This window comes from Molothrus aeneus, chromosome 11 (genome assembly GCF_037042795.1).
Source record: "Molothrus aeneus isolate 106 chromosome 11, BPBGC_Maene_1.0, whole genome shotgun sequence".
Lineage (NCBI taxonomy): Eukaryota > Metazoa > Chordata > Aves > Passeriformes > Icteridae > Molothrus > Molothrus aeneus.
In genome coordinates, this window is record NC_089656.1 from 20289016 (window position 1) to 20316738 (window position 27723).

General features: G+C 50.3%; 1 protein-coding gene across 1 annotated transcript; it reads left to right on the top strand.

Annotated features, from left to right (window-relative positions):
- Positions 1-1432: 1432 nt before the first annotated feature.
- SPG7 (SPG7 matrix AAA peptidase subunit, paraplegin) lies at positions 1433-27490 on the top strand. The gene is made up of 17 exons (XM_066557623.1): positions 1433-1564; positions 2182-2287; positions 2755-2844; positions 6336-6586; positions 7165-7304; positions 9107-9209; positions 10697-10822; positions 11110-11272; positions 11932-12105; positions 15971-16095; positions 17264-17366; positions 18328-18438; positions 22129-22244; positions 23542-23698; positions 24274-24437; positions 25152-25229; positions 26825-27490. The coding sequence occupies exons 1-17, from the start codon at positions 1448-1450 to the stop codon at positions 27032-27034; spliced, it is 2334 nt and encodes a 777-aa protein (XP_066413720.1). The 5' UTR covers positions 1433-1447; the 3' UTR covers positions 27035-27490.
- The last annotated feature ends 233 nt before the right edge of the window (positions 27491-27723 follow it).

Genomic DNA, 27723 nt, shown 5'->3' on the forward strand with positions numbered 1-27723 from the left:
CTCCTTCCTGGCACCACTCTGTGTTGGCACCTGTGAGGCAAAGACCCCAGCCCTCCTTCGTGGAGTCATGGAAAGGTTTGGGTGGAAAGGGACCTCAAAGCCCATCCAGTCCCACCCCTGCCATGGCAGGGACACTTTCCACTGTCCCAGGGTGCTCCAAGCCCCATCCAGCCTGGCCTTGGGCACTTCCAGGGGAAGCCACAGCCTCTATGTCCAGCTTTCCTGGTGCTCTGTCATCTGGTTGCCTTTGAAGCACAGTGTGAAAAAAGGGATAGAAATTGTGTCAACTCCAGCTCTGTGATGTGTCTGTAAATAACCAGTACTCCCCATTCAGCACAGCTTGGTCACATCCAGGCCTGGATCTTCCAGCTGGGAGTCAGTGCAGCCTCCCGGGGTGTTCCATGTGGGATCTGTGGGTGGAGGTGCCCCCAGCTGCCACATCCCCTCTGAACAGCCCTCATGTTCTAATTGGCACCGATCTGGGTGTGTGTAAATTGAACTGTTTGATCCAATCAGTGAAACAAAGAGATTTTCAGGCGTGAGGGGACATTAACATGCCAGGGATGGGGCAGCCACAGCTTCTCTGGGCAACCTGTGCCAGGACCTCACCACCCTCAAAGTAAACATAAATTTCTATGTGTTTGTTCACTCCCTTTCCCTCGGAGCACAGTTCAGTCCCTCACTCCCATCACAGACACCCAGGCTGTTTTCTACCAGAGCTCACTCCTACCTCGGGCTGTCAGAAGGGGAACCTTCCTCAGCAACAGCTGCACAGGGAGAGAGCTGGTCTCTTTCCTCGCTGCTGAAACTAAGACTGCAGAGGTTGTTCCTTCTTTTCCCAGGCATTACAATTACATGGGATTAGGGGGGATAAAATCTCAGAGCCGGCCTGGTTGTGTGCTCACACCACCAGACTCCAGTATCAGGCCCCCCCAGCGGTGGCTGCAGCCTCTCTGCTAACCTTACAGGGACCCTCTCGCCCCTCCCAGCCGTTTGTTCTCCTGCCTAAATAACTTGGGCCCAGGCCAAGGCCGGGCCGCTGGAGAGCCCGGAGAAAGCCCGGGCTGGCGGGGAACCGTCTGTTCTATGAGACGTGAGCGGGCCGGCCCTAGTTTGGGGCTGGCCTGCAGCGCAGAGCCCGCCGGAGGAGCGGCGGGAGGGGCCGGGCCCTCAGGCCGTTCGCGGCCCCTCAGACCGTGCCCCCCCCCCCCCGTTACCGCGGGAACGGCGCGACCCTTCCCGGCAGCCCCCGCGCGCCGCCGCCGCCATCTTGAGGCCTGGCAGCGCGGAGCGCGCCCCCGTTTCCAAGATGGCCGCCCGGCCCTCAGCGGCCGCTTCCGGCCCTGCCGAGGCCGCGGTTCTGGTAACGGTGGAGCCGTCGCGGCCCGGCCCGGGCTCGTCCCGCCGCCGCGGCCTCTGAGGCCTCCAGGGAGCGGGAGCGGCTGACATGGCGCTGCTGCTGCGGATGGGGCTGCTCCGCGGCCGCTGCGCCTTCTGGCGGCCGCCCGCCGCCGCCTGGGCCCGGCCCCGCGGCTGTGCCCTCGGCGGGGTTCGCGGCCTGCAGGTAACGGGGCGGTGGCAGGGCCTCATCGAGCACCGGGAGCACCGGGAGAGGAGAAGAACGGGGGAGCGGGGCGTTCGGGCTGCTCGGGAGGGACCTGCGGTTGTGCCGTCCCGAAGGTCCGTCCTGTCAGCGCTGTTGGGCGCTGACTTGGGAAACAGCGCGGAAATAATGGAATGATTTGTGTGGGAAGGGATTTTATTCTTATCCCCTGTCACGGGCAGGGACACCTTCCACTATCGCAGGTTGCTCCAAACCCTGTTCATCCTAGCCTTGGACACTTCCAGGGATCCAGGGGCTTTACATTCTAAGAACTGCTTTCCAACATGCCTTAGAACAAAAAAACAGTCACAGAGAGGAAAGAGATGAACTCTTAAGTGTTTTGAGCATGGGTTGTCTATTTCTACTTGTGCTTTCTTTGCTCCGGGTTATAAACATTTCCCAAATCAAGTGGGAAGTGCCCAACCAGGAATCCCATCCAGGGCTCCCAGCTGCTGTCCTGACACTCACCCACAGCATTTCCCTGCTCAGGAATCCGAGTCTCAGGGAGGCACACAAAGCTTCAGCAGCCACATCACTGTTCCAGTTTTTGTCTTGTTTTTCTTTCTCTCCTTCCTCAGAGTCTCCTGGCACCAACGCTTTCCCTACCATGTCAAGGTCTCGGCGGAGTCCTGACAAAAAAACAATTCATAATCCGGGATCCAGTCAGACTTTGGAATCTCCTGGGTGAGTCCTGAGGATCAGGAAGGGAAAAGGTCTGATTTCATAAGAGAATTGACCTTTCTTGTCCTTCCCCCTGCATTCCTGAAGGTGCAGCAAAGGTATTCTGTTCCTGGATGTGGAAGCTGGGGGTGTTTGCAGGGATCCAGGGTTGTGTTTGGTGCCAGGAATGAACAGTGGCACCTTCCCATGAGGAGCTTAGGGGATTAAAGAAGTACTGGGGTCGTTAGACTTTGTGTTTGTAGCCTTTTTGGGCTTTTATTGGAGTATTCCTCAGCATGATTTAATTCCATTACCTATATTTCCTTGAATAAGCATTTCCAATCCCAAGTGTGAGGTGTTTCTAACTGCCCACACCAGTGTTGCAATGGCTGTGCCTTGGGAATTGTGTCCATGGTTCAGTACTAAAGAAATTCCTCCAAATTATTTCCCTTGTGCCATCAAAACAATCTCTGACCTCTGCTTGCCTGCAGGCAGCACCTCCTGGTTTGCTACATCCAGCTCTCGGGGGAGCAGCCAGAAGAATGGAGGATTCAAGAAGAAATCTCCACAGGAGGAGGATGGTACGTGTGTGCCAAAAGTCCCTGGGTTTACTGAAACACAGGGAGCAAGATCCTCCTTCCTGCTTCCCTGTACCTGCACCTTCCCCCTGTACAAACCTGGGGCTAAGAGCAAGCTGGAAGGAGTATTTTGGTTTAGGTGATGGACTGGAAGATAACAGATGGTAGAAATCCTGGAATGGTTTGGGTTGAAAGGGACCTTAAAGCCCATCCAGTGCCACCCTGCCATGGCAGGGACACCTCCCACTCTCCCAGGCTGCTCCAAACCCCAATGTCCAGCCTGGCCTTGGGCACTGCCAGGGATCCAGGGGCAGCCCCAGCTGCTCTGGGCACCTGTGCCAGGGCCTGCCCACCCTCCCAGGAAGGAATTTCTCCTAATATCTAATCAAGGGGTGAAAGATCACAAAAGTGACTCTCTGTGGGCCACTTTGCTTCCTGTGCAAATCTCCCACTGCTGTTTGCCTTGGCATTGCCCCTTTATGAAGGGGGACAGTAATATTACCTGGCTTTTTTTGGGAGGTTTTGTTGTACAGCATTTTGACTTAATAAATTTGTATTAACTAAACCCAGTCATTTAAGCTGGGTTTGGTTTTATTTGCTTATATTTCACTTACCTTCAATATGGAAATACCCCTACTTTTAGTGAATCACAGAATTTAGATATAAATGCCTTCAAGAGCTCTTAGCAGTTTTACTAATTTTTTTTTGTTTTTCTTTTTTAAATCAGTCTTTTTAGATAGTTTTTTTCCATGTCTTACTCTCCTAAGCCCCAGGCATGTAAAGAAGTTTTTGAAAATTAGTTTTAACCTGTCAATCACAGGCTTGGGTTGGAAGGCCCCATAAAATCATCCAACCCCCTGCCATGCCTCCAGAACTTTGTACTGCAAGTTGTGAGGCACTTAATGTCATTACAGACTGTAATATAACTTCATAATTTATTTTCTAAACCTTTACCTGGGTATCATCAATTGGATTTTGCTTTGTTGTGCTTAATAGTTGAACTCTTTTGGATTTGTTGCTTTTGAAGTCAGAGGTCAGCTGCTGCTGACAGCCTGGCTGATGTCACTGCAGTGTCCTTATGGCCAGAGCAGTGGTTTTTCCTTGATGATAACTGGGATGAAGGGTTCAGTGAGGGTTGAGTGCAGGTCTCAGAGTCCTGGGAAGGACTGGAGTGTGGAACTGGTGTGTGAGGCCAGGGGATGACTGAGCAGGCACCTGGAAGTGCTGTAGCTGTTCACATCAGTATCCAGCAGCACGCTGTGCTCCGTGCCTCTCCTCCTGTGATTAATGGACAGCCTGGCTTTGGGAGGGGAGTGCTGCCCCGTGTCTCCAGGGGAACACTTGTCTCTGCTGTAATTATTGCACAGAACTCTTCAAACTGTCACCGCAGCCCTTGCAAAGATTTTAATCAGAGAGTTCACATTTGGGGTTAATGGCAAATCATTGCTTGGTGGAGACTCAGAAGCTGGAAGTATTCCCACAGCTGCTGCTTGCAAGTGTCACATCAGTCCCTGGGACTGATTTCTGAGTGCTGTGGGGTGGCTTGTGGTGCAGGTTGGATGTTGTGCTGTACAGACAGTCACGCCTCACCGTAGCTGAGAAATAGATGGCTTTGTACTTGATTAAATGAGACTAGAGGAAAGCTTGCTGTTGCCTTGCAACTTTCTAGAAATGGGGTTCTCTCCTGAAATTACTCAACTGCAGGTTAAAGGCCCTAGAAAAATCTAATTCATAGAAATGGGAGAAGTTGTGTCAGGACGTTTCATGGGCAGCTTTCCCCTGGGTGATGTTTTTGTGATCACACCCCTGACTGTGTGTTTAGAGCAGGTTAATGGCCTCCACTTGGTCTGAAATGAAATAGAGGAAAGTGCTCTAGCAGGAGCTGACTCTGACACCCCCAAGGAACTTGCACAACCATAGATGGGCTTTTCCTGTCAGGATTCACTTTCCTTAAGTAGTTTATTTTCTCTGTAAAATCTTTTTATTTAGAACCTGCTCAGCTTTCCAGGATGTTGTGCAGACTTAAGTCTTATTATATATTTTAATTTTCCCTAATAAGACAGTAGTGGATGTCATCCTGCAGCCTTGGGATGAATTCCTGAGTGCTAACAAAGCTGGATGCAGCAGATAACACTTGGTGAGGGGATGGCAGGAGAGAACAAAGCGGATGGGCTGGACACGGAGCCTGAGCTTGTCACGGCCCTCTGAAATGATGACTTCTCTGCCAAGCTGCATTGTTTCTATTTAGGAACAAGCCTTTCCTGTTCAGAGTGGAGCAGGGCTGGGAAGCAGTGAAAAATGAGGCTGTGCCTCTGAAGGACAGAGGACTTTTTTTAGCAGCTGCCTGGGTCATATGTTTGTCCCTGGGTTTTGTTGCAGCATGTGTAGGGCCTAATTGGTGGCCGGTGATAAATGCTGGTGTCAGGACATTTGTTATGAATTTGCAAATAAATCAAATCTGAGCTGCAGCACTGGTGCATTAGAGCCCAGTGGCACAGAATGAATTTATTTCTGGATGTGGAAGGGTATTTATGTGTGCCATGGTGCTGTTGCTGTTAAATTTTATATCAAGAGCAAGTGCTAAATTATATATTGGGAACACTCACATGTGACTGGAAAAAGGAGGAGATATTTGTTGTCATTTGAACAACTCAAACACTGACCAGCAGCTGACATTGAACTGTGCTGTGACAGCCCTTTACAGCCCACAGAATTGTAAATTTGCCTGAGCAGTGCAAAAAAAAATAAGTGTTGTGAGACTGGAAAAAATATTTGGTGGCAGATAATTGAAGTAAAACATCCCTTTTCCATGTGTCATTGCTTCAGTGTGGCCATAGTACAATAAAAGTGTGGGAAAGCACATCCAGCATAGGAATCCCTCTTGGATACAGATCCTTACTGTGGGCAAGTTATCAAACCCTCTGAAACATGAGGTGAGTTGTATGGGAGAAAATCCAGGGAATTTGGTTAAGGCAGATAGATTTGCAGTGTATTTGTGTTCTGTGCTATCTCCCATTCTCTGCAAATGCAGGTATTTGCTGAGGTAGTGGAAGCATTGCTGGAGTTGTGGTGCAGGTGCCAGGAGATCAGAGCTCACCTGGAGACAATAATGTGCTGTGGGATTTACCAGGGACGCTGGGATTACTCCCAGTATTTTCCACTGTGGAGCCATGTTGTATATAAAGTGAGTTGTAGTAATTCTGCAGTTTGATTTTTAGCAACAAGGATCCCGTGGCTTTATTTGACTCTGTCCCAATGGGACCAGGCAGGAGAGTGTCTCATTTTAGCCTAGAGTGATATTTGGTGGGATTTTAGTGGGTTTGGTGCACTAGGACCATGGGAGCCCAGTCCTTCAGGGGAAACCAAACATGCAGCACAAAATCCCCCTCAAAAGTACCATTGTGTTAATCTTTGCCATTTAATTATCCCTTTGGATCAGAAAACTCCACAATTACACACTAATCCTTTTTCCTCTGGTATCTTTTTTTCTGAAGAGGAGGAGAAACGCAGGAGGAGGGAAAACCAGATGCACCTGGAGCGTTTGCGGGCGCTGCTGATCCTCACCTTCGTGGTGCTGATGCTTCGCTTCATGATCGGCGAGAACAGGGAGGGGACCAACATCTCCTGGAACTACTTTGTGAATGAGATGCTGGCCAAGGGGGAGGTGCAGAGGATCGAGGTGGTGCCTGAGAGTGACATCGTGGAGATTTATCTGCACCCGGGTGGAACTCCACACGGACAAGTTGTGAGTGACTCCCTGCAGCTGGCAGTGGGCTTAGATAATACTGCTGAAGGTGACTGAATTAGTGGTCAGTGAAACTCCAACTGGTAAACTTGCTTTAGTTCTTTTCTTTCTTATATTTGAAGTTCGGGGGGCTTCAAGCAACTGGAAACTAAGACTTCCAGTTTGAATTGTAAAAATAATTAATAATGGCCTTGGGGAAAAAAAATCTTGTGTACGTCTAAAAAGCTGGAGAAACTCAGTTTTCTTCTACCAGCTCAGTCTGATATGGGAGAAGGTATCCAGGAGATTGTAAACTCTTATGATTGGATTTTGTTTCAGAAGTTTTCTGCTGTTTGGGTTTCAGACATGAGTGTTCTGCCAAACTCCCATCAGCCTTTTTTCCTAAGACCAGAGGGTTCCTAAATTCACTTGGAGCCCTGGTGTCAGTCATTGCTCCCGAATCCATTGATGCAGGAGCAAAGGGTGTAGCATGAGGCTAATTTTTTCCTGACCTGTCCATGCTGTGCCCCTCTGCTCCTTGCAGATATTGATATGTAATAAATAACATTTCCCTGCTGCTGTGGCTTGCCTGTCCACAGAACGTGACCCTGCTCTACACCATGCGCGTGGCAAACATCGACAAATTCGAAGAGAAGCTCAGAGCTGTGGAGGATGAGCTGAATATTGATGAGAAAGACAGAATCCCCATTTCCTACAAACACCCTGGCTTTTATGGAAAGTATGATATAAATTTGTTCTTACTGTTGCTCTTGTATTGGTGACAGCATCCTTTGCTTGGAAAAAAGTGACTTTCAGCTAAATGTTATCTAAATACAGAACAGAAAAGTGAGCTTGGATTTGGAGCATTGAATGAATGTTTCTGAAAGATAAGGTGCTTTAGATGTACATTAATGTTTGAGAAGTGAGGGTCTTAAGAATTCTGTAATTGCAACATGCAACAGGCAAAAATGTTTCAGGTCAGGGTCATTGAGTTCTTGCTCAGCTGAGGACTTTTTGTTCTCATAATCAACTATCCTAGTGTGGAGTGTGATAGAAATCTTGGCAACAAATGATGTTACAGCCTGGGCTGTGGAGAAGGCTGGGGATGCACTAAGCCTTCCTTCCCCATTATAATGCTTTGATTTTCCCACTGGAGATGGCCAGTGTAATTCCTCCTCCCAGACACCTTGTAAAAACGTGAAGTTTGTGTCTGAGTGGATACCTGGGCTGGATTTCGTCCTCTCATCAACATTTGGATCTTTTTAATATATAGTTGAATAGATGAAGATAAGCTTTTTTAACTAATCATGCAGTATGAGACCTTCAGTTCAAATTCAGAACTTGCCAATTTTTTCAGACTTACATGTAACAGGAAGAGAGGACTGAACAGACAATCAGCCCCCAATGCAAGCTGTTTCCCCTGCTCCTCAAAAGAGATTTTAAACCATTTTTTAAGAGCTGTGATGGGCTGTTAAGTCTCTCAGAAGACCTGATGAATGTCTGGAGGATTTGCTCTCAGTCTGGAGTTGGAGCCTGTGAGGTGCAGAGCCTTTGCAGGGCTCAGCTCGCTCCACGTTGTGGGCACTCGGGGTGTTTCAGAATTAATCCTGTTTGCAGAGCAGACAAACTGAAGGTGACTTTCAGGTTTCAGTGTTGCCATTGCATCTCTCACTGAGCAGAAACAAATGCAGCTGGGTATAGAGCTTCTGCTGGTCCCTTGCTTCAGTAAATCATCCCTCTGTGAGAGGTGGAACACACATTCCTGGTGTAAAGATAAGCACAAAAGTGTGGTGAGGCCGAATGGTTCCTCAGGCATGTGGAGCAGAACAGGGGCCCACCAATCTCAGCCTGTCATCTGGCACAGGATCATTTTTCCTGCTCTTGGGGACATCCTTTGTTTAGAGCTTACAGGGTATTTGTCCTCAGCATGTTTGTCCTGAAACTGTGTTAGACCTGGGGTGTCATGGCAGCTCTCCATCTCCCTTCTAATGCAATGTTGTTCCAAAGGATTCAGAAGACTGACAGTGTTGGTGCTGGAGCACGTTTTTTTCTGACATAAAGGACTCCTGAGAAATTTGACTGAGTAGGATCAAGCAGTCTCTTAATGGGAGACCCACAGTGTGATTTCTGCCAGGATTAGGAGGGTTGGAATCCCTATTGTTACCAGGCACTGTCCTCTGCAGTGAGCTCCCTTTGGAGGCACTGCCAGCCCCGTGGATTCTGCTCCGCATGTGATCTGAGTGCCTGGAAGTCCTGCTTGCTTTAGAAGCAGAAATGCCTCTGAAGTGGATGGTGAGGTCAAATTTCCTCCACAGCTGTAGGCAATGTTTGCCAGTGTCCTCTGCTTAACTTCTTAGGTTATGTAATGGTTGGGGTTAGGGGTTTTATATATCTGTGTAAAAACCTGTGAAAGTTCCACGTTCTTAATCACGTCTGCTCGTTTGCACTGTAGCCTGAATGTCCTTTACAAGTAGTCATGTCTGGTAATATTGACCAGGTGAAGCTGCATGCTTCAGTTTGTTCTTGTCTTTGTCCTTTCAGTGATGTCCTTTCCCTGATAGTGACACTGGTGGCCGTGTCCATGCTGTGGAGCATCTTCCGCCTCTTCAGGGTGGCGAGCAGGGCCGGAGGCTTCAACGCCTTTGTGAGTAGCCTGGGCTTTGAGCATGTTTTGCAGCCTGTGGGGAGTCTTGGCTTCTGCTGGGTTATCTCCTCCCCTTTTCCCAGGAAAGTCAGTGCAGGATGAGGATGCACTGGTGCCAAGGACTCTCCAGCCGTGCCACACCTTGCATCCTGTGCTGATCATCTCCCTGGCTGGTACCTTAACTGGCCTTAGCTGAGGTCCCTTCCCTTCCCAATGGCAGGAAGGGCTGAGCTCAGGGAATTTCAGTCCAGTTTGCTGTTTTCAAAGCTTGCTAATGAGCTGCAGCTGCAGATGGTGTTTTTCACTGGGCCCTGCCAACATGCCTCCCATACAGCCAGAAGTAGGAATTGCTGCTTTCTGCAAAATGAGTTCTCAATTTATAAAATATGTTCAGATTCTGGAGTTCATTATGTGTTGGCCTGTTCTGCTCCTGCTGCATGCCTCGCTTGCAACACCAGGCAAACCTCCTCCTCCTCCCCTCTCCCACCCTGGCCTGGATCAGCTGATGAAGCTGTAGGAATCAGCCTGGGGTGCTCTGTCCCTGACCACAGGGATTGGGATGAAAACACAGTGAATTCAGTCCCTTGTTGGATTTCCCACTCAGTCTCCTCCGCAGTTCTCTTTTGGCTTTGAGATTCTCTTTGAACAAAAGGATGCAGCTGCTCAGAGAAAAGGAATATTTTAAAGAAGTGTTGAGTAATGAGGCCTTGAGGACTAGATTGTGTCCTTGCTTAAGTGGGGACAGCCAGGCCCTGAGTTTAACTCTTCCTTTGGATGTTTCTGAGGCCTCAGAAGGCATAAACTTTCTTCTGAAAGAAAAAGCCTCCTGAGTAGCTGCTTTGAGTAGAACATACTGAGCAGTTATGAGTGGGATGTTTAACTGAATTCTTGTTTTGACTCTCGTTGTGGCTTCACATGCATCAGGAGATGGAAACATGGTGGCTGTTCAGTTTAAGAACCTGTACTTTTGGCCTGGGGTGTTTCCAGCAGAAACCAGCAGCAACATCAAAGACTGTGCAAAGTGTCTGTGCTTTCACAAGTATTGGCAATTATTTACCACTGACAGTTATTTGCTATCAACACATATTCCTTGGAACTCTGACTGTCCCATGTGTATTAAGGATCAGAGCATTTAGAAATCGGGGAGGAGATCCCAAATCAGGTTTTGGACATCTGCATGTTTTTAATAATCATCCCTGCCTGGTCTACATGGAGTTTGAACTGGATTGTTTTGGGACTATGACTGCAAGTTTATTCTGTCTCTTCCCAACGTGGATAAATAAAGTTTGAGTCAACCATCCATCTGGGAACTTTCTCCAGAGCAAAAAGCTGTTAAACACCAGTGCTTTGGTGGTGACTTTCGTGGTGTTTGGTAGGGACATCTGGGCTGTCTCCCTGGGCTGGGCTGGCTCCCAAAATGTAGCAAACAGCCTTTGCAGACTGTGGCCTTGTTCAGAGTTGTTTGCTCCTTGTTTTGCCTTCCCCAGAACCAGCTGAAGATGGCTCGTTTCACCATTGTGGATGGGAAATCTGGAAAAGGGATTGGCTTCAAGGATGTAGCAGGAATGCATGAGGCAAAAATGGAAGTTAAGGAATTTGTGGACTATTTAAAGGTATGTAAAAATAGAACAAAACAAACGTTTGCTGCCCTCCTTCTGGGATAGAGGGGTGACCTGGGGTGGGGATGCTCTCCTCTTCATCCTTCATGGTTCTGGGCAGCCTCTGTTGAAACAAGCTCTGTATCTCCAGTTCCACAACGGGAATGCAGATGGAGCTGCTCCCGTTGGCAGCTCAGAGTTGCCCAGGCTGAAAATGTTTTGGGGAAGCTGTGGGAAGCCCCACTGTGGTGCAGGTGCCTGGTATGAGCTGTGGCTCTGACCAAGCTCTGCTGTCCTTGCAGAATCCTGATCGCTACCTCCAGCTCGGGGCCAAAGTGCCCAAGGGCGCCTTGCTGCTGGGCCCACCAGGCTGTGGGAAGACTCTGCTGGCCAAGGCCGTGGCTACAGAGGCCCAGGTGCCGTTTTTGGCCATGGCAGGCTCCGAGTTCGTGGAGGTGATTGGAGGTGAGGTGCTCTCTTTGTCTGTTGTGGAGTTGGAGGGAGCTGGCTGGGCTTCCTGCAAAGGACAGGGCTTGGCAGGGGGAGGATGAGTTGGATACTTAGACTGAAGATATAAAAGGCTTTCAGTGATGCAGTTCCTTAATTATGTACTATCTGAAGTGCATTTCTGGTTGCTGCTTTCTGACAGAGTGCAGCTGTGGTCCTTCACCTGCAAGCATCCTCTCTGGCTTCCCTGTACCTATTATTAAAGCCCTTGAGTGAGGCTTCCTTCCTTGTATGGAAATGCAGATGGGGAAAGTAGGGCCTCTCTGTGCCTTGGGATTTCCATCCTTCTCCTTTTCTTCCTTCCTCACAGATCTCTTGAGACCCGAGGAGGGTCAGTATGCAGGAAAATGTTGACTATTTCTGCTCTGAGCCATGGGAGGAGCAGGAGGCCATGTTGGGAGCTGGGAGCAAAGCTCCTCTTGCAGCAGCTGTAGGAGTCCCTGCAGGTTTAGGAGCCCAGTTAAACCCAGCCCCAGGACGCACTGAGCCTGAGGACTAAACACGAGTTCTGGGAGGGTTTGTCTGGTCTCAGGTGCCTCATTGAGGGCCAGCAGTGCTGCTCTCCAGCTTTGCTGCCAGCTTTATCTAGCAGGCTCACAGTGTTTCCCTCGCTGCAGGCCTGGGAGCTGCTCGTGTGCGGAGCCTGTTCCGGGAGGCGCAGGCTCGCGCTCCCTGCATCGTCTACATCGACGAGATCGACGCCGTGGGCAAGAAGCGCTCCACCAACGTCTCTGGCTTTGCCAACGCTGAGGAGGAGCAGACCTTGAACCAGCTGCTGGTGGAAATGGATGGTCAGTGTTTCTCCCTGCCCTTCTCTCCTCAGAGGTCCAGCTGTTGGCCTGTTCATCTTTGTCCTGCTTGAACTTGCCTGACCTCTGCAGTGTTGTCTTGCTGAAGTCTGGACCAGTCTGAGCCCATGTGCCCCATCACTAGTCCCTAAATCCAGTAAACTTTAACCCCCTGGGAGTTTCAGTCCAGCTGGCCATTACATGTTGTTGGATACTTGTTGTATCCAGTCTGAGACGGGTAGTGGTTTAAAGCCTGTCGGAGTTTAGAGTTCAGCTGTCCTAAAGGGACAGAAATGAAGTAATATATCAATTCTCCTGTCCACTGCCTTATGTTTTGTTGTCTGCCTTGACCACAGGATCTCTGAGATGAGGGAGATAAGCTTTGCAAACAAGTCCTGGTTTGAGGCCGCACGTGGGTTTGGTTTCTGGCTGTTGTGCACCTGGAATTGGCCCTTTGCTCAGACACCTTCACACAAAGAATGCTTCTTTGGCAGTTCTGGCTCTCTCTGTCCAAGCCTGCAGCACTGACCCAACTTGCAATATTGCTGTTACTAAATCTTACTATTTCAGGGTGAGGAATAACCAACTACGTGCCCATGAGGAAGAGTTTGTTTCAGTTTTCCCTTCACTGTAACTGTGACTCATAGCTTGACTGTCATGTTGTCTCATCACACTCTTCATATGAAAAACTAGAAGCCATCATGCACCAAAAACATCCCCAGACCCAGGTTCCAACTGCTGGCTCAGTACTGAGTGTTTCCAGTGAAGTAGATGATCCTGACAGGAAAGGCCAGTGCTAACACAGCCCAGCAGTCCTGGCTTGGGTGGGTCCTTTTCTCCCCTAACAGTTTTAGGGTGAGCTGGCCTCTGAATTGAATGGAAGCCTGCATGTCTGTTCAGGAATATGTAGTTAGTACATTCCACATCTCTATCCTAAAAATGAAAATGTCTGATTTCCATCAGTCTGTAAAAATTAGGTGTGGTTTCCAGAGTGTTTTCCTGGTGAGTCTCAGTGCAGAAATAAGGGTTCAGCTCAACTGGAAAGTGAGTTTAGAAGGTAAATATTATCCTCAGTGTGTACTTTATAGTCCCTTGTTTGCAGTGTGCTGCCTGGTTTATTTTTAAATCTATATTATCTCATTCTTTATTCGTGTCTCGCACAGATCATGTACAGAGTCCTTCATTTTGCTCAGTGCTATATCAAACACACACTAAAAAAAACAATGCAAGGAGTTGAGAGTGTCAAACAGGAGACAGCTGGCAAGGATGTCAGCCTGGTGCTGGGAGCATGGCATCAGCAGAGATCCTGGCACGTGTCACTGGAGTGTGTCACCTAAAACAACACTGCTGTGCCACGTGCAGCACAGCAAAACAGTTCCCAGGTTGATGGAGAATGACCTGTTTAGGAGGGGAGCAGTTCTGCCCCAGGAGTGGTGAGTGTTTGTGAGGAAGCCTTGAGATGAAGGTTGAGAGCTCTGGTTGAGCCTAAATTGAGGGCTGAAGGCAAGACAATACCATAGACCCGAGATAGGTGTTAATTGGAGGGAAAAAATGCACAAAAGCAGATCAGTGAGTCATCGCTGATTGTTGGATTTCTGTGATTGAATGAGATTTCTTGGAGGGAAGGGAGAGCAAGGGAAGGAGGATCAGAGCTCTGCAGGGAGCTGAGTGCCCCATGAGCTGCACAGGGTGAATGCAGGTTGGGGCTCAGTCACATTGGCGTGAACATTTGGAGAAATCGGGGGCTGTTCCCTGAGCAGCCTCAGGTTCCTTCCCTCTGACGGTTTGCTGTGGGCTGGGGAAGCACCGGCCGTGCTGGGAGAAGGGGAGGGGCCGGGAGCCTCTCCACAAAGGCTGATTGTGAGCGCAGGGAGTGACGCACACAGCCCGGCTCTGCCGGAGCAGGTGCCCGCTTTCAATAGTGAATCTTCCCTCTCAAACCACACACAAGTGGAGGAGGAATGTGACCCAAATCTCTCCTCTGTTCTGCATGCTTTGAGAGGAGCTTTGGCAGTCCTGGCCTGAGCTGGGGGTTTGTGAATGGAAATGCAGCATGGCTTTTGGTAGCAGCTCTTCACCTGGAACCTCAGACAAGTCCCGAGCTGTGCCATGTGCAGCCCTGAGGCTTCCTTCAGGAAGGGGCCCCATTTCAGTGCCACTGCTCCCAGGAGATGTCCAAAGACTTTTGGAGGCTGACACAGTGCCCACCAAGCAGTGTATTGCTCAGTGGGGAGCAGGGCACTTGCAGCTCGAGTAGACCCTTTTTCCCTTTCCTTTCTGGAGTGGTTCCTTTGTGACCCTTGCAGGAACTCTTTTTTTCAGGCTGCATTTTCAGAGCTGTCTCTCATTTGTTGATGTGATGAGGTGTTGTTTTTGTAGCCTGTTCCTCTGGCTGATCTTTGCCTGTGACATGCCAGGTGGTGTTGCATTAAGCAAGTGGGGCAGAAGCTGATGTGAGGAGGATGCTCCCAGTGCTTCTGGTTTTTTATTTGTTCTAATAGTCAGACCTATTTTAAGAGAGTCTTCCCAGCTGCAAGGCAGATAATGCACTGTGCCATCTAATCCTGCCATTCCTGGAGTGCCTGCCAGTCTCTGCTTGTTTATCCCACTCCAGAGTGCAGTGTGATACACGCCTGAAGGATGCTGGGCTTCATCCTCTCCGGCAGCTTATTTAGGCAGGAGCCTGCAGAGAGGGAGCACCGGGTCTGCTGCAGCACAGGCTGGCACAGCCAGTCCCCTGCCTCACCTGGAGCCTTGATCTGTGCTGAGCTCTCGCACGCTGACACATTTGGCAGCTCTTCTGCGGGAGCTGAGAGCTGAAACTGGCCCAGCTTACGTGCACGGAGCCGCCTCTCCACAGCGTGGGACTTGGCAGAGGGAAGCACATGGGACTGTGGTGTCCTTTCCCTGGGAAGGCTGCTGTGTGCCAGGGCTGGGGAATGTGCTGGAAACAGGTGACTCATGCCCAGGGGCCTGCAGGCACCTGGGGGATTGCAATAAATAACTGTGTGGGGCAGTGATTCAATGGGAGATCTGGCTCCTCACCCAGGCAGCACAAAGTCTGCTCCTCTTTGCCCTCCTGCAGCTGCCAATGCCCTGCCTTCCCTTCCCCAGGAAGTCCTCTCTGTCTTTGATGCTTCTATTGAGGCTGCTCCTACTGTCTTGGCCAAATTCTGTGCTGATAATCAGTGCAAAGCTCTTGGGTTGTGTTTTGTGTCTGGTGTGGGTTCTGCAGGGCTGGTCTGTGCAGGGCCCTGCACAGTGCCTGAAAGAGGTGAGGAGGCAAAGAACAACTCGTGCTGTAACATGGCCCTTGTTGGGTGGCAAAGCTGTCCTCTCTCTGAGCAGCTCAGAGGAAAGCCTCTCCCTCCCCTGGTGGCCTGTCTGTGACTGAAGGCTGAAATAAATAAAAACTGAAAGGGCTTTCCATGGAAATTTGTGGAAAAGGCTGTTTCAGCTAGGAAATGCTGCTTCTACAATCTGGAGCTAAAGGCTCAGGAATTGACTTATCCTGGGGGTGAGAAGGCATTTGTGAACTCATCAAAACAGAGGTTCTGTTCTGGGTTCTAGTTGGAGCAATTTCCAAGTGTGGCAATAGGAAAGAGAAAAAGAAGTCTTAAGCCAAGACTTACTAAGTAAATGAAAAGGAGATTTCAGAGTATCCATGATAACCAGGACTGGCCTGGGTCACCTGGGAGGTTCCTTCCTGACTTTGCTCCAAGCTGCAGGGGGCACTCAGCCTCAGCAGCCCCAAAGGGTGCTGTGCACACCCTCTGGCTTTGTGTAAAGCTGGGTACTCCATCTCCTGTGTGCCTGCAGTGCAGAGTGAGCTGGGGCAAACCTCCTGCTCTGGTCCTGTTTTTGGCAGGAATGGGGACCACGGATCACGTCATAGTGCTGGCATCCACCAACCGCGCCGATGTCCTGGACAACGCCCTGATGAGACCTGGCAGGCTGGACAGGCACATCTTTATTGATCTCCCCACACTGCAGGTATGTTCCACCAGCTGCCTTGTCCTTCCTGTGACTGAGGTGTCCCAGCCCTTGCTGGTCTCACTGGCCTGGCAAGGCTGAGCTTGGAGGAGATGGAGATGTGGAGCCTCTGTGCTCTGAATCAAGGATTTGTGGTGCTGATGCAGTGGCCCACTCCTCTGAAGTGACAGCTCACTGGTCTGGAGGTCTCTGCTCTGGTAGACCCTTGGCAGTGAATTCTTCTGTGAGGTTCCTTTTGCCATGCAGATGCAGAGTTATGTTTGTGTCTTCTCTTCAGGAAATTGGGAAGCACCTAATTGGCAATTGGCTGGTGTGAGAGCTTAAATTGTCATGTGCCTTGAGCACTATTTGTTCTGTAGGTTTATTGCCCTCCCTATCCTTGTAAGGCTCCTCATTTTCCTTTAGGCAGCCTGTTAAGTGACTTTCTCCTTCTGAATGCTTTTTAAATCCATTTACAAGAGGCTTCCATGTCTGCTGTGTTGACATTTGTAGCAGAGTTCTGGGAATAGGCTCAGCTGCAGTGAGGATCTGTGTGCTGTGCCAGCACAGGCTCTTCCTCTCCCATCTGTGCTTCACTGTCCTCCGCAGAGTTTTCAGTGAAAATACCTTAAATGCCTGATAGAATCTGGCCCCGGAAGCATGAACTGTGCAGCTGCCCTGAAGGAGGAAGGGGAAAAACCCTGGCAACTGAGCCCATTGTTTGAGTCAGGATCTCCTGGACCAGCTGAATGAGTCACTGGTGGCTGCTCGCCAGCAGCATCTCACCCCCACCTCCATCTGGGAAATGGGTGCAGGCTGAAGAGCTGCTGGATGGGCTCTGCAGTTTGTGCTTTGTGCAGGAGCAGGTCGAGGCAGTCAGAGCTCCTTCCTGAGAGGGCCTATATGGTGAGGGAGAAGTTAAGAGAGATCAGAGTGAGAGTGAGGAGGGGAGAGTGGCCCTGAGAGAGAAAGCTGTGACTCAGGGGAGCCTCGTGCATCTGTTGGGAATTTGAGAGCTGGGTGTTTATCAGGGCTGCTGGAGCACTGGAACTCTGCAAGGAGAGCCCTGCCCTCTGCTGGCACTGTCAGTGTCCCCTCTGCCGGCGGTGCCACCACCCTGCTCCGTGCCTTGAATGCAGGGCCCCGTCGTGACCCCTGGCTGGGCTCAGGTGCTGGGTGTTCTTTACAGGAGAGAAAGGAGATCTTTGAGCACCATCTGAAGGGCCTCAAGCTGATCCAGGACGGCAGTTTCTACTCGCAGCACCTGGCAGAGCTGACCCCAGGATTCAGTGGTATGATGTGTCCTTGGGTGCTCCTGCTCCACTCAGCCTGGAGCTCCTGGGTACTGGGGGTCTAGCAGGGAGTTTTGGTCAAAAAGGGCTTCTTTCTCCATTTCTGTGGAAAACAGAAAAAAAATACTGGGAACCTGACCAGCTCCCTGGTGAGCTCTGATGAGCAGTAATTCATTACTATTTTCAATCTTCTGAAATATGTAGGACTAGCTGGGTGGGGAGGTAGGAAAAACACCCTTTTACAATGCCCAGGTGCCTAACTCCTAAGGGAAGGAACCAGTCATGCTCCTCTCAAAGCTGTTAAGGAGGTGCTGCACTTCAGAGGAGAGATTGTTAAATTGATTTATGTTACCAGGAAAGTGATGGAAGGAGCAAGTAGGAATTATTTTGCTGATCAGAGTAGAAATTGGACAGCTCTGCCTGGCTCCTGCATCGAGCCTGCTTCCAGGGTGGGTCCCTGGGAGCTTGAAACAGTGCTGAGCAAGGGGCTCCAGAGTTCCTGTTTATGTGGAGTTCCTGGAATATCCTTTTGGGTTTCCCCTCTCCCAGGCCCCAGCACGCTGCCTCTCCGTGTCTGCTCTCAGCAGCCCCCCGCCACCATCACCCACCCACACAAACTGGGAACAGATGTTCCTTCTCTGCTCTCCGAGGTCGAGCAGAGCAGCAGCCTGTGCCAGCCCGCTGCCCACACCAGCCCTGTCCCTGGGAGCCAGCCTTGGCCTCAGCCTGCTCCTGGATTGCTGAGCTCTGGGTGGTATCAGCATTCCCTGCCAAAGCAGTTGTATTATTCAAATCCAACATCAACACCACAGGCTGGGGTTGCTCTCTGTTCCCAAGGAACAAAGAGCACAGGCTGTTTGGCTTCCTTAGGTCCTTCTCCAGATTTGTTTGTGCCCATTCCTCCTCTGGGTTCTGTGTCCTGTTCAGACCCAGTGTAACTCTTGTGAACTCGTGTCTGCAGGAGCTGACATAGCAAACATCTGCAATGAAGCTGCTCTCCACGCTGCCAGGGAGGGGCACAAATCCATCGACACCTCCAACTTCGAGTACGCCGTGGAGAGAGTCATTGCAGGTGAGAGGTGCAGCCATTCCATGGAACTGTGGACTGGTTTGGGTTGGGAGGGTCCTTACAGCACATCCAGTGCCACCCCTGCCATGGCAGGGACACCTCCCACTGTCCCAGGTGCTCCCAGCCTCATCCAGCCTGGCCTTGGGCCCTGCCAGGGATCCAGGAGCTGCTCTGGGCTGCCTGTGCCAGTGCTGCAGCATTTCCTGAGGTTGCCTCAGGGTCTGTTCTGCTCAGGTGAAGGGGTTACATCCCAGAAAGACAGATGGGTCCAGAGTGTGCTCTGGCCTGAAGGTCTCCAATGACAATCACAGAAAGTTCTCTGAAGAAGACCCCAAATGGCTCCATCTTCCTGAATCTGCAGGAGTCTGAACCCATAGCTCAGGGGAAATGGCCACTGACAAAATAATAAAGAGGAAAATTCGAATCCCTGTTGCTTTTTCAGTTTAGAAGGTTGGGGGGTTGTGGGTTGTTGTTTGTTGTTTTTTTTAACAAGAAAAGTTACAATATCACTGAATTTTTCTTGCTGCTCTGGACACCTGCTACATAAATATCAATAGCAAATAGTCTCTGCATCCTCACCAGCAAGAAATTAGAAATTTTTCTTTCTGCCCTCCAAGCCTAGGCTTTGATGAATTGGCAGAATAAACTGCAAGACAGTGGAGCACTGTTCTCCCTCTGAGAACATCCTGTGGCCTTTCCCTGCTGCTTGTGCCACTGCCAGGAGAGGAACCTCTGGAGATTTCCCTTTGTGTTGTAGGGAGGGGAAAAGAGTTCCCAGGACTCTAGACTTCACCTGAGGGATTTGGATCTGGTGGGTTTTGGGCTGAACTGCCCTGGAGCCAAGCTGTGGATCTCATAATCAGACACTGAACTGCTTCCAGGCTCCATTCCCAGCAGGAGCCTGGGCACACGGACTGGCACTCTGCCTTTTTAGTGGAACGTGTGGAACAGGATGTTTGTACTGGATCAGTTACTTCCTGATCCTGGAATTGGGTCCTGAGTGTTTGCTTTATCAGAAAACACTCAGAGAAGTCCTCATTTTAAATAAGATGTTTGAGAAAATTCCTCACAGCTTCACCTGTTGCAGAAAAACAAAACCCTTGGAGTGCTTTGGTTAAAAGCACAAATCCCAAACTGTACTCAGGAGCTCCCAAGAGTGGACAGGGGGACAATTGTAGTTGTAACAGGGAAATTCTCATCAGCTGCAGCAAAGATTACAGAATCCTGGACTGGTTTGGGTGGGAAGGGACTTTAAAGTCTATATTCCACCCCCTGCCATGGGCAGGGACACCTTCCACTATCCCAGGTTGCCCCAAGCCCCATCCAGCTTAGCCTTGGGCACTTCCAGGGATGGAGCAGCCACAGCTTCTCTGGGCAGCCCCTGCCAGGGCCTCCCCACCCTCACAGGGAAGATTTGTTTTTTTCTGATATTCCAACTAAACCTCCTCTTTTTCAGTTTGAAGCCATTCCCCCTTGTCCTGGCACCACATGCTCTTGTAAAGATGTGTTCTGCTTTCCCATCTGCAGGAGCACAAGCACCAGACTTGCAGGGACTCACTTGCCTTTTCTTTCTGAGCCTCGCCTTAGTTCCCCAGACTGGGAAGATAAAGCAAAAAGCAGGGAAGGCTGGGAGGGCTGGCAGCAGAAGGGATCTCTGGGATCCATGTGCTGGGGCATGGCAGGACATGAGCTTTGGCAGTTAAAGCTGCCTGGCCTCACTCAGGCTCTGGTGTGTGTAGGAAGCCACGGAGTCTTTTTGTTGCTTAATCAGATTCTCTCATATTAGCAGGACTGGCTATTTTTTGTAGACAGATTCTAAAAGACCCCAAACAACCCCCCAGGCCCCTGTATTAAATGTACCCTTTCCATGTCATAGGAATGCTTCTGGGTTTCACAATCCAGAGGGCATTTCAGTTCCTATAAAAGCTTTTCTTGAAAGAAAGAAGATATTACTGTGCTTTCCATTAGGAGCTTCTGGTTTTAATAAGAGTGGGGTGGAATCAAAAGGGAGCTCTGCAAGTCCAGAGGCCCTGTCAGCCTTAAAGCTTTGTGTTGCTGTAAGGGAGGAGCAAGAACTTTTCTCTGTGGTAGTTCCCATTGTGTTTTTAGTTTGGGAACAGAAAGCAGTCAGTCAGATCTCCTGGGAGTGAGGGTAGAAACCTGCTGAGCACACAGAGGCTTTTAGGGCTTGGCTTTAGAAGATGGAGCCTGTTTTCTTAGTGGGGTTTGTATAAGGCCAGCAGAGATGCACCAGAGTTGTTTCCTGGGTGGCTTGTGTCAGTCATGAATGTGATAACTGCAGGCTTTCAGGGGACTTCCATGCCTGGAGATTATGTAGGAAAAGAAATAATCTTGGTGGGCACCCTGTGTGCTGTTGTGAAGAGCACAGTCCCTCCCTCAGTGGGCTGGCAGGGATTTTTTAAGTGTCTGTGTGTGTGTGTATATATATATATATATATATAAATTCATATATTTATAGACAATAGATACATCTTTCTGTGGAAATAGCCATACAGGGCCATGCTCACACTCTGCTGGGGGCAGGGTAAGGCTCTGACTGATGAAAATCAAGGCAGTTGGAATTAAATCTGCTGTTCCATCATGCCTGGCGGGGCACAGCAGTTTCCAGGGTCCCTGAGCAGTAATTTTACAAGATCTGCCACGCTAATTTTGTTGTTTCCTTGTTTAATAAAACCCTTGACTTCGTTTAAAAGTTCATGTTAATAGAATGTTGTTTTCCAAGACATGAAGCAAGCTTGGTGCAATATTGGTTCTGACTGGCTGCTCTCCCCTCCGCTGCCCTGGGCTCTGTGTGGGGACTCTGCCCTGCAAACCCTGGGACATTTTTGCATCCAACATTCTGATCTGTAATTAGTGCCTGACACACTGTGTGTTCTGTACTTATTCTTCCTATGTGCTGGAAGTTTTACTTCCATTCGTTTTTTGTTTTTTTTAAACCCTTTTTGAACTTGCTCTGCCGAGTTGGAAAAAAGATACTTTGAAAAATCACCTTCCTGGAGGAAGGGTTAAGTGTGAGTTATGGCTTCATTTGCTGGGTCTCAGGAGCCTGAATAAGCTCATATGGAGCATGCCATGTGTAATCAGAGACATTTCCAGGCTCTGGAGAAGGATTTCTGTATCTACTCCTGGACTTTAGCTGATTTGAACACTCTTAATGCACAATTTTCTCAACTGGGACCTCGTATATATGATTCAACATCTTTCTTCTCTCTTGTTCTGCCTAAGGGACTGAAAATAGCAAAATGAGTGTGAGATTCTAGCTAGTCTCATTTTGGGTTTTGTTGTTTGCAATTTTTTGTGTTGTTTTCAGATTTTTTCCACACAAAAAAAAAGTAAGCTGCCTTTTTACAGATCCAGCCGTGGGAACAAGGTTCTTGAGCTGTGATCAAATCAAATGTCAAAGTATTTGTCTAATGATTAAGTCTGTTGTAAGGAGAAGTGGGAAAAGTTTCTGCCAGGGTTTTCAAGCAGTCCCAGGCATGGATTGCTTTCCACCTCAGGGCCAGGGAGCACCTTTTCCAAACATTTTAGCTAAAGGGGTTTTGCTGCCTCCCCCTCTCCAGAGTCAGCACAAACGGTTCAGCCACGGGCTGTGCCCTGGACTGGACCAGGTTATGCCCCACTGGTTGCACCTGTTGATAACTTATCAAACCCTGGTGTGTGTTCCCACAGGCACTGCCAAAAGAAGTAAGATCTTGTCACCAGAAGAGAGGAAGGTGGTGGCATTCCATGAATCCGGGCACGCGCTGGTTGGGTGGCTGCTGGAGCACACTGAGGCTGTCATGAAGGTACCTCCACCTCCAGGGAGAGCAGTCCCAGGGGCTTCCCTGTCCAAGATTGCTCTGTGGTACTTGTGTGCAGCTCTGCTCAGCTCTGTGAGCCTGGGGCTGTGCTACTGCAGAAAAGTAAATGGCAAATACAGCATCATGTTCCTTGGAAAGGACCTCTGAGAGCATCGAGTCCAACTACTCAGCACTGCCCAGCCCACCACTAAACTAGGAGGGGTTCAGGCTGGATATTAGGAATAAATTCTTCACTGAAAGGTTGGTTAAGAATTGGAACAGGTTCTCCAGGGAGGTGGTGGAGTCACTGGCCCTGGAAATGTTCAAAAACAAGTGGACGTGGCACTTCACAGTGTGGTTCAGTGGGCTGGTGGGATTTGATTGAAGGTTGGGCTTGATGGTCATGGAGGACGTTTCCAGCCTTAATGATTCTGTGATTATATAAACCATGTCCCTAATTTATGCTGTAGAGAAATCCATTATTAGGCTCCATTGATGATAGTGCTGGTGCAAAGCTGATTAACAGCTATAGGAGAAGCCTTGCAATTAAAAATTACAAGCAACTGAGTCTCCTGGTGCTGCTGCTCAGTCATGCACTTCCAGGCTGCTCCGTGTGTACACACATCCAAATGTGATCCCTTTCCCAGCACGTTGCAGGCAGTGAAGCCCCTGCAGGAGTTGCTCTGATACTGATGGAGAGATGTGTTTTCCAGACTGGGAGGTTGTCTGCCCGAAGCCCTTCTCTGCAGGGAAAGGCCTCTTTGGCACCCTGGGATGTCATCTGTGCACATCTCCTCCAAAAGCAGGGACACTGGGGGGAGGTGGGGAGTGAAATGACAAGGGTGACAGCTCCTTGGCCAGTTACCAGTAGCACATTCACTCTGAATGACCCATTGTGTAAGCAGAACTGGTGTTAATTACTCTCATTTAGTGGGTGGGGAAAATGGCTGTTATTTTTCTGAAGGTTCCTGTCTTTCTGCAGGTAGTCTCAGGGATTCTGGAGCAGAATCAGTGAACTCAGTGTGGCCTATACACTCCAAAGTAGCTCCTAAATTTCAGGATTTCTGTGACTTGCTGTTAAGGCTGATTTCCTGAGCAGAAAGTGTGTTTGTGTGTGAAGGCAGAGTCCTCGGTGCAGGAATGAGGACACGCTGCTGTCCTTAGCCGTGGCTCTGGAGGCCAACCTGTCCATGGCTATGGACAAACTTCACTGGGAATGCAGAGGCCTCCTGCTGCCCTCCCTGTGGTGCTGGAGGGAGAGCTCTGCAGTTCTCTGAGCTGAGGGAGCTGCTCTGTGTTGCAGGTGTCCATAGCCCCTCGGACAAACGCGGCTCTGGGATTCGCGCAGATCCTGCCCCGGGAGCAGTACCTGTTCACCAAGGAGCAGCTGCTGGAGAGGATGTGCATGGCCCTGGGGGGCAGAGTGGCCGAGGCCATCACCTTTAACAAGGTCACCACAGGTGAGGAGCCAGAGCCTGGCACGGGCAGGTGGAGATCCAGGGGGATCTGAGCAAGGGATGGAGGTTTCCTGTGCTGGCAAGAAGAAATGTCACATGGTGTGTTTTGACACTCGCAAGATGGAGGTCTCAGGCTGGTTTTCACTGTCTTGTCTCAGATTTGTCCCAAAGCCTAAGGCCACAGTTGCAGTTACTGATGAGGCTCTTGAGAAGACCTAGAACTTTCTTTGCTCTTTCTAACTAGTTAAATCCAAATAAGATCGCAAAATGGTTTGGGTTGGAAGGGACCTTAAAGCCCATCCCGTTTCACCCCTTGCCATGAGTAGAAATACCTTCCACTAGACCAAGTTGCTCTGTGGGCAGTGCGAGGTCTGGACTCAGGTGAGCTGGCCACAGAAGGGTCACTCTGTCACTCCTGGGACCTGCAGGAAGGTCCCTCAGTGCGTTGAGTGTTCTCCCCTACGGGCTGCAGTGGGTCCTCTGCTCTCTCCACTGGTAGGACATGTGTTTGTGCAGGATGTGCTCTTCCTGCCCCGAGCTGAGAGCTGGCCAGCAGTGTGTGTGTCTTTCCTGGCCAGGAGCACAGGATGACCTGAAGAAGGTGACCAAGATTGCCTATGCCATGGTGAAGCAGTATGGGATGGTGCCCAGCATCGGGCAGATCTCCTTCCCAGACCCCGAGAGTGCCCCTGGCATCGGCCGGCGCCCCTTCAGCCAGGGCCTGCTGCAGATGATGGACCACGTAAGGCCACCCTGGGCTAAGGGTTTCTTTTTGTTCTTTGCTTTCTGCACTTCTCTGAAAAATGGCAAGTGGTTTACACCTGAACAATTTGCATTTTGCTGTTGGCCAGTAGTGAGCAGTGACCTGTTCCATGTGTCAGGGCTGTGCAGTGGGGCAGCAGGAACAGGCAGAATCCCACCTGGCTGTGAGTTCAGCCCAGCAGCCTGTGCTGTGCAGGGCTGAGATGCCAAGAAACCTGTGTCTTAAAGTCTCAGCTGCACAGTGTAGACGTGTGCACTTCCTAGAGCAGATCTAACCAATGGTTAGATGGTCCAACTGACTGCAGATCAGCCTGTTTTGACAGGAAATTTGGCTTCGTTGCTGAAAAAACACATTGCTTTAGTTCAAAAGTCAAAAAGCTGGAAACAAAAAAGCTCTATTTCAGAAGCACCATGGCTGTGCTTCCTTGGGATTTGTGCTGAGCTGCACCTTTAGCTCCTGGACAGCCTTAATCTGCATTTCCCATCGAGCTGTGCTAGGGCAAGACTTCAGTGCCCCTTATCTCCAGCACTCCTTGGGCCTTTTTCCAGCCAGTTTATCCATAGTTTCTGTTGATGGGAGCCACATTCTGCCTGGCTCAGTTTGCAGATTCCATCCCTCAGCGCTCTCCTTGTTTAGCCACACATTGTGTTTGTTGCCACCTACACCCCAACTCCCTCTTCTTCTTTCTTCAAGGAAGCCAAAACCCTGGTGGCTCAGGCTTACAGGCGCACAGAAAAGCTCTTGCTGGAGAACCGGGACAAGCTGCAAACCGTGAGCTGAATTGTGTGGGGGTTTGTTGGGTGGTTTGGGTGTTTTTAACTGGTGGTTTTGCTGTTCTCTGTGCTCTGTAGCTCAGCTGTTGCAGTGTTGTCTCTCTCGTAGAAAGTCTTGTAGTGGGAGTGTTGGGAACGAGTGACTGTTTACTGTGTATCCCCCAGACTGAGAGCAGGCACGGGAGGAATGTGTGTGCCTTTCCCAGCAGTGAGTAGTCTGCCTCCTCACACCAGCTGGTGTTTGCAGGGTAGATGGAGGAGGAGGAGTGCTCTGTGGAAATGATCAAAGCTGGAATTTGTGTCCTTCACCTGCACTTCTCTGCTTGCCTCTTGGCAGTGCAATTTTCTGGAGAGCTGACAGTGACTGTTTTTGGGAAGCCAAGCCAGTGATCAGGTGGACAGTGTCTGGCTTTGGTGCAGGAAAATGGTGCCTTGGCTGACGGGGGCTGGTTCCTGCTTCCTGATGACTCCAGGCAGTTTTCACCTCCTTAATGTCTGATACACCAGAGAATCCTTGTTGCAGAGACAGAGCTTTGCCTTCTCCCCTTTGTGTCCTGACAGTCCCTATCCAGCCAAACGCCCTGGCACATCCCTGCCTGTGCCAGTAGCTCTGTGCCCAGTGCTGCGCCAAGCTTGGGTCACAGCACCCTCTGCATCTCCTTGACTTCCCTTCAGAATTCCAGTCCGTGACTTCCAAAATGACCAGGGGTCAACTGAATGTTGCCTATTTTGCAAATCAAACAATTCTTTTCCTTAAATCCTCTATTTAAACAAACAAGAACAACAACAACAACCCCTTCAGCTACTCAGTGTCAGGCCTCCCGTGCGTGGTAAGGAGAGAGCTAGGACACGCTGCTGTCCCCGGGACAGTGCCCTGGCACCTCTGGAGCAGGGATCCTCAGGAGTGTCTCTGCAGGCTCCTCTGTCCTGCTGCTGCCATCTAACAGCAGCCAGATGTTTGCTAGAGGCTCAGCACAGAAAAAAACTTTAAAGTGCAGCCAAAGTATCTCCAGAGTCAGTGTTTCGGTTGCCAGGCCAGCGTGTCACATCTCGTCAGCAGGATCCAGCAGTTCCACTCTGGACAGCCACCTGCTGTTCCAGAGGGGTGGTGCTGCTGCCAGAGGGGCCAGAGAATTCCACTCTTCTGGAGAGGAACTTGTGCTGACCTCCAGCCCCTGCCTGCAGGAACAGGCAGCTCTTTGTTAGTTCTGTGTGTGCAGGGAAGGCTCTGGGTCTGCCAGAGGTCTCCATGCTGCTGCTTTGGCTCTTGGGCAGGGCCACAGGTGCAGTGACAGTGGCAGGAGGGACACTTCTCTCATTGTTCCTGGAGCTCTCATTGCAAATCATTCCCAAGAGCTTGCTTTGTTGCCTGCAGTCTCATTGTGTATTCCTGGCCAAACATGCTCTTGGGAACGGTGCTGGAGCCTGGAGAATTTGGGGTCACCCCATCTGTGGTGGCACAGCCAGCTTGCACCTGGGGGGCTGCAGGTGCTGGGGGCTGAGTTGAGCTGATGGTTCAGACCAGCTCAGAGAAGCAGGGCTCTGCTCTCTCTGGGAGCTCCATCCCTGATTTTGCCTCCCTCCCCTTTGCAGCTGTCCAATGCCCTCCTGGAGAAGGAGGTGATCAATTATGATGACATCGAAGCGCTGATCGGGCCCCCGCCCCACGGGCCCAAGAAGATGATTGCTCCTCAGAGCTGGCTGCAGGCTGAGAGGGACAAGCAGGACACCAGGGAGGAGGAGACACCTCCCCAGCCACCGAGCCACGAGGAGGAGGAAGAACCACGCCTGAGGCCTGTGTGAACCCCCTCCATGTGGAACGGGAGGGCTCTTTTGGACACAGAGCTTTTGCCTTCTCAGCTCCAGAATCAAAGGTGCTGAGCGGGGAATTGCTGTGCTGCTGCTGCTACCCCAAGTTTAAGGGATGGCTACATGAGCTCTTTGAGCTTTATCCTGCAGGAAGGAGAACTCCTCAGGATTTCAGAGTTGATTCCTAGCAGGGTGGTGGTGATTAGGAGCTGGGTAAGTCTGATCTGCTGTGGAAGTTTCTTATACACAGGAGCAGGGAACGTATTCCAGTGGGTGGAAAGTCCCATGTAAGCCACTTCTGGCTGTGCTCTGTGCCATGGCAGGAGGGCAGGGCTGTGCCCTCAGCATGGGGACACCCCTGTGGGGCTGAGCTGGGCAGCTGCAGTTCTTGTGTAACCTTTGGACACAACACACAAACAGCCCTGGCTGGAATAAACTGCCCACAACGTGCTGCTGTGTGTGTACAATGTGTCAGGCTCCGGGGGTGTTTGGCACACATGAAGCTCATTAGAGCTGTGGAGTGGTACAGGACAAGAGCCTCCTTCTCCCTGGTCAATAATTTATGTCCAGCTTTTACAGCAAGTTTTTCCCAAGCAGAAGTTGAGGCAAAAAGAGCTGAGCAGTGGGACATAGAAACCAACTGTGCAGACGGTGACTCTGAGCACACATGGGAAGATGTTCTG